We start from the raw sequence: 13,720 nt of genomic DNA on the forward strand, positions 1-13,720 counted from the left end.
CATCCTCTTCCTTCCGTCTGATCCCATGCTATGTCTTCCAAACATTCTCCCTCTTCCTCCGACCCCACATTAGGGACAGGAGGGGAAGAAGCTGACAATCTGGGAGAACCCTCAGGTTCCTTAAACTGCTCCATAAGGGTATTGTTTAACTTTTGTACCCCTAGAGCCGTATCCTGCACTACCTGAATAAAGGCAGGGTCCCCTTTAGCTGGGGGAATGGAGCCCATAGAAAACTGAGAGGATGACAATGATCTGGGAGATCTCACCAATTCATCTCTCTGCCTGTTTAAAACCTGCACTAAGGCAGACACAGATTTTTCCAAAGCAAGAGCCCACGCCGGCTCTGGTTGCTCAGCCTTCTGGGCTTGCGCTCCACTGGGCACAGACACACATATAGGGCGAGCATCCCCATGGTCCATCTGTTCAGGAGTTAATTTTAAACCGCACCCTGGTCGACACTCCCTCCCCAAATGCAGCAGCACCACACCTTTCTGTCATGTTAAACAACACAGTGCAAATAGCCAGGCGTTAGTACAAAAGTTAATAGGGGAGATTCTCTTAACTAAAAATGCTGTAAAAACCCCATTATCGGGGGTTTTACCGCATTTTGGGATGCTCGAAGCCTCCCCCCGCCGGGTTACCGCGTCATGGGGCATCGCCAGAAAAATCTGGCGATGCCCCATAGAAACCTATGGGCTTCTAACGCGACCCCCCGCTGCCCCACACCGACCCACGCCGCCCCGCACCGACCTTCCCTCACCTGTGTCCGGGCAACACAGAGCTGTGACCTCCTCCTCCTCCCTGCACCCAGAAGAGGATGTACAGTGCAGGGAGGAGGAGAGCCAGCCCCCCCCTGCAGCAGCAAAATTAGCCGGGTAAGAGAGGGAGGGGGGAGCTGCCGGGCCCCGCCGCTCATCGCCGAGTCACCGCAAAAGACAGACTATGCAAGAGCTGTCTTTTGTCATAATTATCACATATATTAGATCATATGCGATAATTATGTTAGTGGTAGCCGGCGATGGGCGGCGGTAAGGGGGCGCGGATGTTAGAGCATCCCCCAATATATGCAGTGTACTTAGCTGTCTGCTGCAAGGACCCTCCGCGGTCACCGTGGATGGCGTCACCTCAGGAGAAACACAATCACTCTGCCAGCAGGATATTTCCACTCCTTTCAGCTCCGCGCCATGCAGTAGAAAGGGCGCCAAACGGGATGCAGTTAAGATCCCGGCGTTCAGAATCCCGACGCCGGAATCCCGACCACCGAAATGCAGACACTTTCTCCCTCCTGGGGTGTCCACGACACCCCTGGAGGGAGAATAAAATAGCGTGCCGGGCGTAGCGAGGCACCGGGCCCGCTGCGTGGCGAGCGCAGCGAGCCCGCAAGGGGGGGCGATCCACGTCCCCCCCTTGTCGGCATTTCGGCTGTCGGGATTCCGGCGTCGGGATTCTGAACGCCGGGATCCCGACCGCCGGGATTCAATACTGAATCCCGCCAAACAACAGAGTGAGGGAAGAGACCATGGGGGTTATTCAGGTTGTTTTGCAAGGCTGCGAATTCGCAGCCTTGCGAGTCCACCAAACCCCGCCCGGCGAACGCACACCCCCCCGCCGCCCCAGCAAAGTGCGGCTTCGCCCGCACAGCAGCGAACGGATGTTTTGCATAAACATCCATTCGCTTTGCTGGGGTGTCTGCCCACATCATTCGATGGTCGGTGACCATCGAATGATGTTTAGCGTGCACGCTTATATAAGTGACTTTTGAGTTACTTAGTTTAGCGTGCACGCTGGCGTGATATGGTCGGGCAGGTGACATCCGGTGATGTCAGCTACCCGGCCCACACACCCGCGTCACTGCCTCATTACCATGAGAACGCCCAGCGCTCTCATGGAAACGCCCATGGAACGCTGGGCGTTCCCATATGGTAATGGGGCAGCCCGGCGCTCCCCGCCCATCTCCGCCCCCCCCCCCCCTCGCTGCCATGGGTGCGTGCACCCGGCGACCCGAAAGGTCGCCGTGGGTGCGCGCACCATGCGCCTGCACATGCGCAGAAACACGCCTGCACATGCGCAGACGCACAACATCGGTACTGCGTGTGAATGCGCGCAGTACCGTTGAAATCTGAATAAGGCCCCAAGTCCCTGCTACAGTGGGGAGACCGGACTTTAGTGCCTTTTTTTAGGACACGCTTCTGTCATCCCCTGCTGCGCTGTAAGTGTGAGGATTCTCAAAGAATCCTCACCCTGTGCCTGACTAACTAAAGCAAAATATTAATAAAAAAACAAACACCCTAGTTATCCTCTCTATGGCTGCTCCAACAGCCCTTCAGCATAGCACCCACTCTGGTGGGCACCTAAAACGAACTGAAGATTGCTGGGATGCAGGAGGGAGGAGCCTGCCTCTCAAGTCTTTAGCATAGGTGCCTGGCTCCATCGGTCCCCTCCTACATCCCAAGGTTGAGCTGTGTCACCAGCATGAGTGAAAGAGAAAAGGGATATACAGTATGTAAGGTGCAGTACTCTACACTTATGGACACATTCCCTTTTGAGTGGCCACACACCCCTTTCTTGCACGTGCAGAACTACTGCCTGCACTGCCTTTCAGCTTTCTATACCCCCACTTTCAAATTTCCACTTCGACCACTGCGGCTTCCCCTATGTCATATGCAATGTTGTATTAGAAAGTTCAACTTGGAGAACTACAATGAATCCCCCTCACGCCACATTCATAAACTTATAGCAACTTTCTCATTTTAAAAATATCAATCTTGAATACATGTTCTCTATGGTAATGCCAAGATCATGCAACGATCACATTGAGCAACATTTTTAAATCTCCCTGGAAATGAGGGACAACTGATAACGATGACGAGCATCTACCAATGACATTGAAACTAGGGATGGGTAATCATATGATGTTTCATCGGTAACATCGGATTTATGGTTCCAATGTTCGATGTTTAACCATGCAATGTTGAGGATCCAATGTTTCATCTACATCGCTAGATTTCTCCCCCGATGTTTTTCTCAATCTTCCAATGTTTTTTCTTTTGTGTGTCAATGTGTGCTGCTTTCAATGCTTTGCAGCCAGCTCACGCTCTCCTTGATTTATATTCATTAAAACTTAAGAGACTGATAAAAAAAAAAAAGCCATTAACAAACATGACATTATCACCGCTGGCTGGGCTTTCATATGTGTGTGTGGCTGTGTGCTGCTGCTGTGGGTGGTAGTAGCTGACAGTTAAAGACAGTCTGGCCAGCCATTCAGCAGCAGCACACAGGACAGCCCCACCCCTGCCTCACTGCAACTGGTGCTGTTAGTGAGTCACTGTCGCACAGGTCTGGTTTGCATATCAGTGCTGATATACAGACCACACTGTGCTAGAAGCACTACAGCAGACAGCGACACTCCAGGCACGGAAGAGGAACTGTATGGGTTTTCAAAGATAGCGGGTGCTAGAATGAACAGTATAATACGATAGTCACTAGTAGTGACATTGTGGTGAACTCCCTTCATATTTATTTATTTATTAATAGTTTCTTATATAGAGCAGCATATTCACTTGCGCTTTACAATAGGAGACAGTGATACAACAAACTGGGTATTTACAGTCAGTCAAAGGTATGAGGGCCCTGCTCGCAAGCTTACAATCTATCAATTGATTTATTATTATGCAGCAAGCATATTACAGCACCTTACAAAGGGCCTGATTCAGTTGTGGATGCAGACATGTGCACAGTTTATTTCTGTGCAGTGATTTATTAGTAACAGCAGCTGCAGATACTGAGTGACAGGTACAGTAGTTTCTATTTGAGGGAGGGGATGGGGGCTGGTTTGTCAAATGCAGACGTGTTTCAAACATTAATTTGCAGTTGCACTGGCTCCAGCGTCTTTGTTCTGATGGTTATTCTAAGCAACAATCGGGTTGCTCAGATGTTTGATGTTGGCAATGTTGCATCTTTTATACTTAAGCGGTGGATTTGAGAGTGCAACTGCATCCACCTCTGAATTAGGCCCAAAGTTTTTCCATATTAAAACAATCGTGATAAATGTATTTAAATAAAAAAAATTTTTTTTTATGAATTAGCAATAGCTTGCTATTACAGATGCCAGCATAGTCATGTTTTTTTATAACTTGTTACGGAGAGTCAGAGTGTATCATGGAGAACCCACTAAGATAAACTTAATAGAGGGATTATTTATCATTTCAGAAGCTTATTAGTGTATTATATGCTTTGGTAACCAGTTTATTTTAAAAAATATCGAAACATCGGGTAACATCGGTTAACATCTGGTTCACAGTACCAATGTTTAGGTCTAAATGATGTTTTGCAACCAATGTTGAAAAACATCATTTGACCGATGTTTTCTTTCGATGTCCCATCCCTAATTGAAACGCTAGAGTAGAGTTGCACTATTCCTCCACAGGGGGCAGCATATTACCACAGCTCGCTACAAAGAGAGCGCGCTGCTGTACTCTCTGGCGAGTTCCTGTTTGACCCGGATGTGACGTTGCACACGGAAAGCGTCGCCTTGGCAACTGCTTAACGCTACTTTTTTCCTTCACGGTCCTGTATCTTTGTCAGGTAATATTGAACATAAACTTGCTTATATCCCTTTTATAAAGTGCGTCAGGTTCATTAAGGATTACTTCGTATTGATGCTGCTGCGATGTCCAGTATTGTAAAAAAAACAACGGTATAAGCATTGACACGGATGTCAATATGTATATATAACTTCAGTGATCACAAAGGTGTTAATAATATTGCTTGTTATCCAATCCCTATTGCAAGCTAAAAACAATATATATACATCTATATCATCAGAAATTATCTTGCAAGGTAAATTCGTGAAGAATGTCCCCACTTTGCTCTTTCCCCCATGTCATAAATCTGTTGCTTATTATATACTTTACAGGTTTAATTCCTACAAATAAAAATGACTGATCAACTGAAGTTCATTGTGGAAAAGCTGAACAGGGAACCGTTTAAAAAGAACTTTAATTTGATCACATTTGATTCGCTGGAGCCCATGCAGTTGTTGCAGGTCCTGAATGATGTTGTTGCAGAAATTGACTCAAAGGTAATTGCGTTGCATGTACTCGAACATAGCAGCAAAGGGTTGTTCATTGTGTTTTAAAGGCAGATGTTAATCTTATGTTGGTGTTGCCTAAAATTGTTTCCAGTACACATTACGATTGCACTTTTGGATTTTATGTGGTCCCTCTGCTTCATAATAAAGAATGAGCTTGCTTGGATGAAAGTCAAATCAGCAGTTTTCTTGTCAGAAAGCATTCATTTCTCATACTGACAGCGAGTGACAGGGACATGATTTATGATTTACTAACTGTTCCAACAAGATATACTGTTGTATTGTATATGTATTTCCTAACGCAATGTATTATGCAAATTCTTTAAGATTCAAGACTCCCTGGATCATTTATTATTGGGGTCCAGGAAAGGAGAAATGTAGTGCGCCCTGCAGCCGTGGGCATTCTCCATAGTACTGGATTCACAAGAACTGAATTCTCCATTGTACTGGATTTTATAAGAAATGAAAAAAAGCATCACTTGGGTTCAAGCTTGGGACCTTATTCTTGACCATTCACTCCCCCATGCGTTCACACGGGGGAGCGATGTTTGGCGCATGCGCACAGTGAACTAAATGGTCGCCATCCCATTCGCACCTAACAGTGCAGGCATGGGGCGGCACCGGAAGGACGCACCCACGGGAATTCCGAGCGTTTCACTGACATTAACGGATACAGCTGAAATTGGCAGGAGAGAGTCTTCTCAGAGAACCTTTGTTTTTAAGAATATACAGTATGGCAGCCTTACTGCCACCAGCTTATGGTCCCATATATTATTGGACCAAATGTCTTCTCAGCACTAGATATGGTGCTTCATCAGATATACCCAAGTTTTGTATTCCTGGCACCAGATATTGGCTGCTTTTCTATAGATGGCATCGGATACTGAAAGTCTGTTTTGTCACCTTAATACATTAGTTGCTGTAGTAGATCACCCTATGTACATTAAATGAACAGCATTTATTTTCTATCTCTTTGTAGACTATTCCTTTGCAGTTCTCATCAATCTATTATACTTCAGGGGCCCCTACACTGTCACATGTTACCTTTGATGTCAGTAATAAGTCAGAACAATGCATTTAATCTTAGAAAGGACACTCTGTAGGGTATGCAATGCTGGCCGATATTTCGTATACTTGGAATTATTGTCCAGGACCTGTTCTATCCCAGCCGCTTTCATATGGGACTTTCCGCTGCACTTTTGGCTCCTTGAAATGCTGAATATGCATTCACAGAAACAGATGCTAAATTTGCGTTGATTCACCAATCAACATCTTTTTCGACTTTTGCAATGTTTGGGAAAGTAAGAAAAAAAAGAACATTGAATAGATCGAATTCAATCTATTCTACGCGATAATGGGTGATATTTCCAAGGATCGGAAATATCTGCCGGGATTGAATACCCACCTCTACTGTAATAATACCAACAGGAATGTTGAATCAGATGTTACACACTATAAGAAACAAAAGAAGCATTGGGGAATTCATGGTCACAGTTGAAGGCTTGGAGGGTTTATCTTGGGCTCATCTTGAAGATGAAAATCCTTTTAGCCTTTGTTTTTGTCCTTTTTTCTTCCACGTGAAGAAGCCAACACCAGTTTCCCAAAATCTACCATTACAGTTCAGGGTTTAAGGGTGTCCATCTTTGAGTCCAGATTGTTCAATCATACTGCCTGCATTACTATTAAGTCACCTGCATTTAACTATGGATATTCTTTAAAACTTGACTGTAATGGTATGTTTTGGGAAACTCTGTTGTTGGCTACTTTCACATTTGGTGGGCATTCCTTGGAATTTTCTTTTTATATGTTACTTGTGCAGCTAAGTAGCAACTGGTCCAAATTTGGAAATAGCCTGGTCCTCCGTTGCACCATGATGTTATAAATAGGATATGATTTGTCTCTAAAATATATCACCAGTGTCTAAAACAACACAATGGACAAGTTTCATGGGGTATGGATCATTAGATAGACATGAACTAGGTCGACATGGGTTAGGTCAACAGGGTCATTAGGTCGACACAAGCATTAGGTCAACAGTCAAAAGGTTGACATGGTTTTTCACTTTTTTTTTTTTGTCCCGAATGACGACACAGTCAACATGGACACTGAAACGTAGCACCGTGTCCCCTCACATGGCTCACTGTGCTCACCATACTTCGAGCACAGTGCCTCGCTACGCTCAGCACACTATTTTATTCTCCCACCGCGCCCTAGTGGATGGTAGGGTATGAAATACAACCTGATGGCACATGTCGGCTCAAAAGAAAAGTGAACAACCCCATGTCCACCTTTTGACTGTCGACCTTCTCCATGTCGACCTAATGCTTGTGTCGTTCTAATGACCCTGTCGACCTTCAGTCATGTCGACCTAATGCTTGTAGACCTAGTGACGGTGACCGTATCCCGTTTCATGCAGTCTGATCTCAGTGGTGTACTTTTAATGATTACTGGAATTGTTTTAGTTGTTGACCTATTTCATTCTACCTACAGTTTTCTTTTCCTCCTCCCTGTACTATAGATCTGAATAAAGCTTCATGGTTTAAAAAGAATAAAAAACAAAGAAACCTGTACTGTAAAGTTTGGGAAACTGTGGTCAACAAACTTTGTATGTGTGAGTGAGTTTTAGGCTGCAGTAAATGTTATAAAATGCAAAACAGTATGTGAAGTCTATATTTTGGGTGAAATGTAACAGGATGAGAGATTCAGAAAGTGAGAGATTTGGTAAGAAATCGACAGTTTGTTTAAAGCAGCAATCATCTACACTTCAAAATCAAACTGGTTTTGAAGTGTAAATTATTGCCGCTTTAAAAAAAACCCTATGTTTTCTACTCAATTTCAACATTACTGTTATACATGTAATATTCATGTTTACATTGTTTTTGTCTTTGTAGCATTCTGTTGACATTCGTGAGGAAATGCCTGACCAAACAGCCAAGAGAATGTTGAACATTCTTGCTATCCTAAAATATAAACCTGCAGGAAATTCAGGAGACATGTAGGTACCAATAAACATAGACATTGGGTTTTGAAGGACCCCCCCCCCCCCCCCTCCTCTTTGGTAGACATTTTGTATTGCGGTTCTAGTCGTCAAACTTAAAGCAGTGTCTTTCTTTCGTGTGTATATAACAAATCCTGACAATTGTGTATGATCAGTCCTCCCAAATCAGTGGTCCTGATTCATGTTTGTTATACCTCTTTTGTTATACCTCTTTCAGATCGCACCTAATTACCGGGTTCATAACTTTTTGTTGTCGGTTTAACCCGGTAATAGGTGCGAGCTGAGAAGGCTTACTGGGTCTAGCAACCTGGCATTACGAACCGGTAATAAATCTGTTTAGAATCCTCCCCCGCCCCAATGACGCCCCGCCTCCGCAAGATGTCAGCAATATTGCTGGGTCGCTAAAGGAGACAGAGTGAGCACAATGCATTTTGCGATCTGAATGCAGTAAAAGAACAAAAAAAAAGCACATATACAGTCAGTGGTGTAACTATGGAGGGTGCATGGGATGCACCTGCTATGGGACCCCTGTGCCCTTTGGATTTTTTTTATTTCCTTTAGTTTCTTTTTAAATGTAGATCTGTGGTCAGTCCTGTGCTCCCACCTCCAGCATTGCCACTGCAGTCCCATGCTCACCCGCCACAGTCCCATTGTCCTCCTGCCATTGGCGCCACGGCAGTCCCATGCTCCCACTCCTACTTGCTCCCCCTCTTCTCACTCTTGCTCCTCCCACTTTTTGTCTCTGACACCCTCTACCTCTTTTTCTAATTCCATCTCTTTCAATGAAGCCCTCTCTCTTTCCATGACCACCTCTCTCCCTCTCTCTTTTCTTCTGTGACCATAGAGGCATTGTATTGACAATGGTGGGCGGGGGGGCCTTTTCAAGATTTTGCTATGGAGCCCACAAACTTTTCGTACAGCCCAAAAGAGGCACCTGCCACAGCCAGCGACAGTGCTGTCCCTGCTGTGGAGATAGGGCAGTGACACCTGCAGCTGTCAAAATTGATAGTCGGAAACGTTTAACCTTGCCCTGCATATCGGCATATAACCTTTTAGATGACAGCACTGATATAGACAGAGCCCTGTCTTTTGGCATACACCGTTATACATAGGAGTGTGCGCTGGTACATCTTCCCCACCCCCATATCTATACTGAATAGATATACCCCATGGTGCAAAGCAGCTACGTTCTCCATGCCAAAGGGGATTATCATTACTTTCTTCATCCCAACTGTATCTTGCAACCATATGCTTTATACCCAGTATATTCAACCAAATATGCTTAACATTCATCTGCTTTGAGTTGGAATTTACTTTCATTACCTGTTAATATTCTGATGTGTGTGTTTGTGTACTTACTGAGAAGTCCGTTATTACCTATTGCCTTTTCTGCCATAACCTGGAATTTTAGTGTGCCTTACATAATTGTGCAGAGCCTTGTTGCACAGTGACATGTTTTTTGTTATTTGACACAATTTCATTGCTGTGTTTTTTTTTTCTGATTGCCTTACACAACATATAGTTAGTGGTGCAAAGCAGTGCAACCTGTAGTGCCGCATATCGATGTTTAAAGGGACATGTATTGCTCTATAATATAGTTGTGCACCATCTGTATGGATTGTATTTTTTTACACCAAATTGTGCTTGACATTTTTGTGCACAGTTGTGCAACCTGCAGTGTGGCTTGTCTAGTTTTTACAATGGCTGGTTGTCTGCTTTGGGCACTACGATACAACCTTGCACCATTTGCAGGTTACATAAGTGCATATTATTTCTGTAATACAGACTAATACAAACTTGTAGTGCTGCTCACCTACCTACTACAGTAAAACTGTATATGACCTAAATGTACAGCACAGCATACATTATACTTTGTGATGCTATACACTTATCCTGATGTTGGCACTGTGATGCATTTATGTGCCATTTGAAAGCATACACTAATTTCATACAAATTAATTTGTGGGTGGCACCCACTAGCTCTGACTAGAAGGGATCTCCATTCTTTCACCTATACCTTAGGTATTGTATTACATATTGGTTTGAGTATTATCTCTATTACCACTAGTAGATACAGGTATCTTGTTATTCCTTTTAGAATGTAAGCTCTCATGAGCAGGGCTCTCTTCCTTTGTGTTCTATTCCTTCCCTTACTTAAACCATCTTCGATGGCCCCAAATCCTGTGGTTTTCTGCCACACTGATACTTATTCTGGTGTCCTTTGCTGATGCATCTGTGGTTATGTACCCTGTACTTGTCCTCTACTGTGTTCAACTGAATGTCACTGTTTAGCTCATTCATATACTCTGTAATTGGGTGCTGCGGATCCCTTGTGGCGTAATGTAAGTAAAGGATAACAATACAGATCTTTCTCTTTCAATGGTCCTGGTGACACAGCTCAACACTGGGATGTAGGAGGGTCCGAAGGAGCCAGGCACCTATCCTAAAGTTTTCAGAGGGTAGGCTCCTCCCCTACTGCATCCCGGACTCTCCAGTTCGTGTTAGGTGCCCACTGGAGTGGGTGCTATTCTAAAGAGCTGCTGGAGCAGCTGAAGAAATAGAGTAGTTAGGGGATTTTTATTATTTTATTAATTTTCACTCTAGCTAGGTAGGCACAGTGTGAGGATTCTTCTAGTGAATCCTCACACTGATAGCGCAGCAGGATCTGACAGAAGCGCGTCCTGTCAGCTCGCTGTGCACAGGGGAGACGCTGTCTGGCCTCCCTGTGCAGCGCTTACAGCTTCTGAGCTGAGCTGGCTTACAGATCCTGACAGAGTGTTTGGATTTCCTGAGCATCGTTTCCCCGCATCTGAAACCGACAGACAGATAAGTGACTGCGTGCATTAACCCTGTATAAGCGCTGTTGTACATTGTATGCACTGTTTGGGTTACTTTTCATCATGTCTGAGCAACAAGCTGTGGTTTTGGGGGAGGGAGCCCTTATTACACTGAGCGCTTGTAATGTGTGTACACAGAAATTTGTACCTGAGCAGATGGCCAAGGGGGGCTTGTGTATTGCTTGCGCTGCTGTGAGACCCATGGGAAGTGAATCCCAGAGGGCAGAGCAGATTGAACCCGCGTGGGCCAGTGCCCTGGGCAGGTCTGTTAACGCTTTAGTGCAATTGTTGGACAGGCAGAGTGATGTCTTGGTAGAATCTCAGAGACCTATGCCATCATCTCAGCAGTCCTCTGGCTCCCTGCCTCTTACCCAGGCAGATCCTGCCTTCATACAGGTGATGCAGGATACTGCAAAAGGGATCAACAGGTTTAGTGAATTACTAGACAAAATGGATGCTGATACTGTAGGGACCCCTAAGAGGGCTTACTCGGTGCCTTTATTGGTAGATGAAGAGGAGGGAGCGTATACTGATATCCCCTGGGACCAGGGTGATGATTTGGAAGATTCCTCAGCTGCAGGGGTGGAGGATCTTATTACAGCTGTAAAACAGGCTTTAAAACTTTCAGTGGAGGATAAAACTCCTGCTAAAGGTGTGTTTAAACGACAGCGTAAGGAGGCTGTTACATTTCCTTCTGATGAAGGCTTACAGGAATTATTGGAAGGGGCTTGGAAAACCCCTGATAAAAGGCTTCAGATGCCAAAGAGATTCCTAAGCTTGTACCCCATGCCAGAGTCTCATGCGGAGCTCTGGGAAAAAGTGCCAGTTGTGGACGCTTCTGTGGCGCGCCTGTCTAAGGCTACTATTTTACCTGTACAAGGGGGCGCAGCCTTCAAAGATCCTGTGGACAAAAAGCTGGAGGGTAACCTCAAGGCTATATTTGAAGGGGTGGGATTCACCCTACGTCCTCTTATTGCTTCAGCCTGGGTCTCTAAGGCCATGATTGAGTGGGCTAATGATTTATGCACCATTTTACATGCTGATCCTGGTGTATTGCTGCTGGCAGAGAAAGGCAGCAGCTGAGTATGTGTTTGAAGCGGAGGAGGAAGCACTTAAAATGGCGACTAGAGTTTCCACAGTATCTATCAATGCCAGGAGAGTACTCTGGCTTAAGGCCTGGGAAGCAGATAATGAGTCTAAGAAGGCCTTAGAAACTTTAGCTTTCAAAGGAAAGTTATTATTTGGTTCTGAATTAGAAGAGATTATTAAGCAGGCCACGGGCGGCAAGAGTACATTCCTGCCTGCTCCCACGGCAAAGCAAACATCCAGATTCTCTGCTTTTAGGCCGTCCTTTCGGCCCTCCCCTAGAGGTGGTGCGTCCTTTCGAGGACAGTCATTTAGAGGAAAGTTCCAGTCAGCCAGGGGTAAGGCCCCGAAGTCCAAATTTGGCTCCTTTCACAAAAAGCCTGTCACCAAAGGAGACGACAAACCCTCCGCATGACTGTCAGGGGATTTGCCCGACAGTGGTAAAGGTGGGGGGGCGTCTATCACTTTTCAAGGACGCATGGGCTTCTCTAGACCAGGATGCCTGGGTGTTAGACATTATAGCCCAGGGCTACAAAATTCCCTTCAAAGGTCTTCCTCCGAGAAGATTTATTCCCACATCTTTACCAAAGGAAGCTCGACTTCGTACAGCTCTTTTAGGAACAGCTCACTCTCTGTTAGAGAAGGGAGTGGTAATTCCGGTTCCCAGGGCAGAGTGGAAGAAAGGCTTTTACTCCACTCTGTTTCTGGTACCCAAACCAGACGGGTCTTTCAGACCTATACTAAATCTAAAGTCTCTAAATGTCCATTTGTGGGTAGACCATTTCAAAATGGAGTCTCTACGGTCAGTGCTGCTAAGCCTGGACCAGGGAGAATTTTTAGCGTCCATGGATGTCCAGGACGCGTATCTTCATGTTCCTATACACCCAGAACATCAGGCCCTGTTGAGGTTTGCGATAGGAGACCTGCATTTACAGTTCCAGGCGTTGCCCTTTGGTCTGGCCACAGCGCCAAGGGTATTTACCAAGATAATGTCTGTAATGGCGGCTGTGCTTCGGCTGAGGGGAATCACAGTGATACCTTATTTGGACAACCTGCTGTTCAAAGCAGAGTCAGCAGACAGGTTGCACAGTCATTTGGCAGAAGCCATCAGTTTTTTACAGGCTCACGGCTGGCTTTTAAATTTACAAAAGTCTCAGTTGATGCCGTCACAGAGACTCCAATTCTTGGGAGTCATTCTGGATACCCATCTGCATCGGGTATTTCTACCAGAGGCGAAGGCCAGGGATCTGGTCGCCTTAGTCCAGGAGATTCTCAGCTCTCGGAGCACATCAGTGTGGAGGTGCCTCAAGCTGCTGGGGAAAATGGTGGCGTCGTTCGAGACACTGCAGTTTGCCAGGTTCCACTCTCGGGTGTTCCAGTGGAACATCTTAACGGCGTGGTCGGGAAACACACAGACCATGAAGTCAGAGCAGATAGTGCTGTCTTCAGAGACTCGAGCCTCCCTGAAATGGTGGACAGACGTTGATTCCCTTCAGTGGGGTCGGTCACTGCAGTCCTGGAGCTGGCTGGTTGTAACTACCGACGCCAGTCTCAGGGGCTGGGGGGCAGTGGTCTTGGACCTGCGGCTGCAGGGCTTGTGGACCCCAGAGGAGGCGGCTTTACCGATCAACATCTTGGAACTGAGAGCTGTCTGGAAAGTGATTTCTCTGGCGGGAGAAAGGCTACACAGACTCCCTTTAAGGATTCAGA

General features: G+C 45.7%; 1 protein-coding gene across 1 annotated transcript in view; it reads left to right on the forward strand.

The window, feature by feature from the left end:
* Positions 1-4,472: 4,472 nt before the first annotated feature.
* Positions 4,473-13,720, forward strand: part of IFT81 (intraflagellar transport 81) — a 121,765-nt gene continuing 112,517 nt past the window's right edge. The window contains exons 1-3 of the mRNA XM_083151380.1: positions 4,473-4,584; positions 4,916-5,080; positions 7,981-8,084. Coding sequence (XP_083007506.1) covers positions 4,937-5,080; positions 7,981-8,084 — 248 coding nt within the window. The 5' untranslated portion in view covers positions 4,473-4,584; positions 4,916-4,936. The remainder of the gene's footprint in view (positions 4,585-4,915; positions 5,081-7,980; positions 8,085-13,720) is intronic.

This window comes from Crinia signifera, chromosome 1 (assembly GCF_055691185.1).
Source record: "Crinia signifera chromosome 1, ASM5569118v1, whole genome shotgun sequence".
In the NCBI taxonomy this organism is placed as follows: domain Eukaryota; kingdom Metazoa; phylum Chordata; class Amphibia; order Anura; family Myobatrachidae; genus Crinia; species Crinia signifera.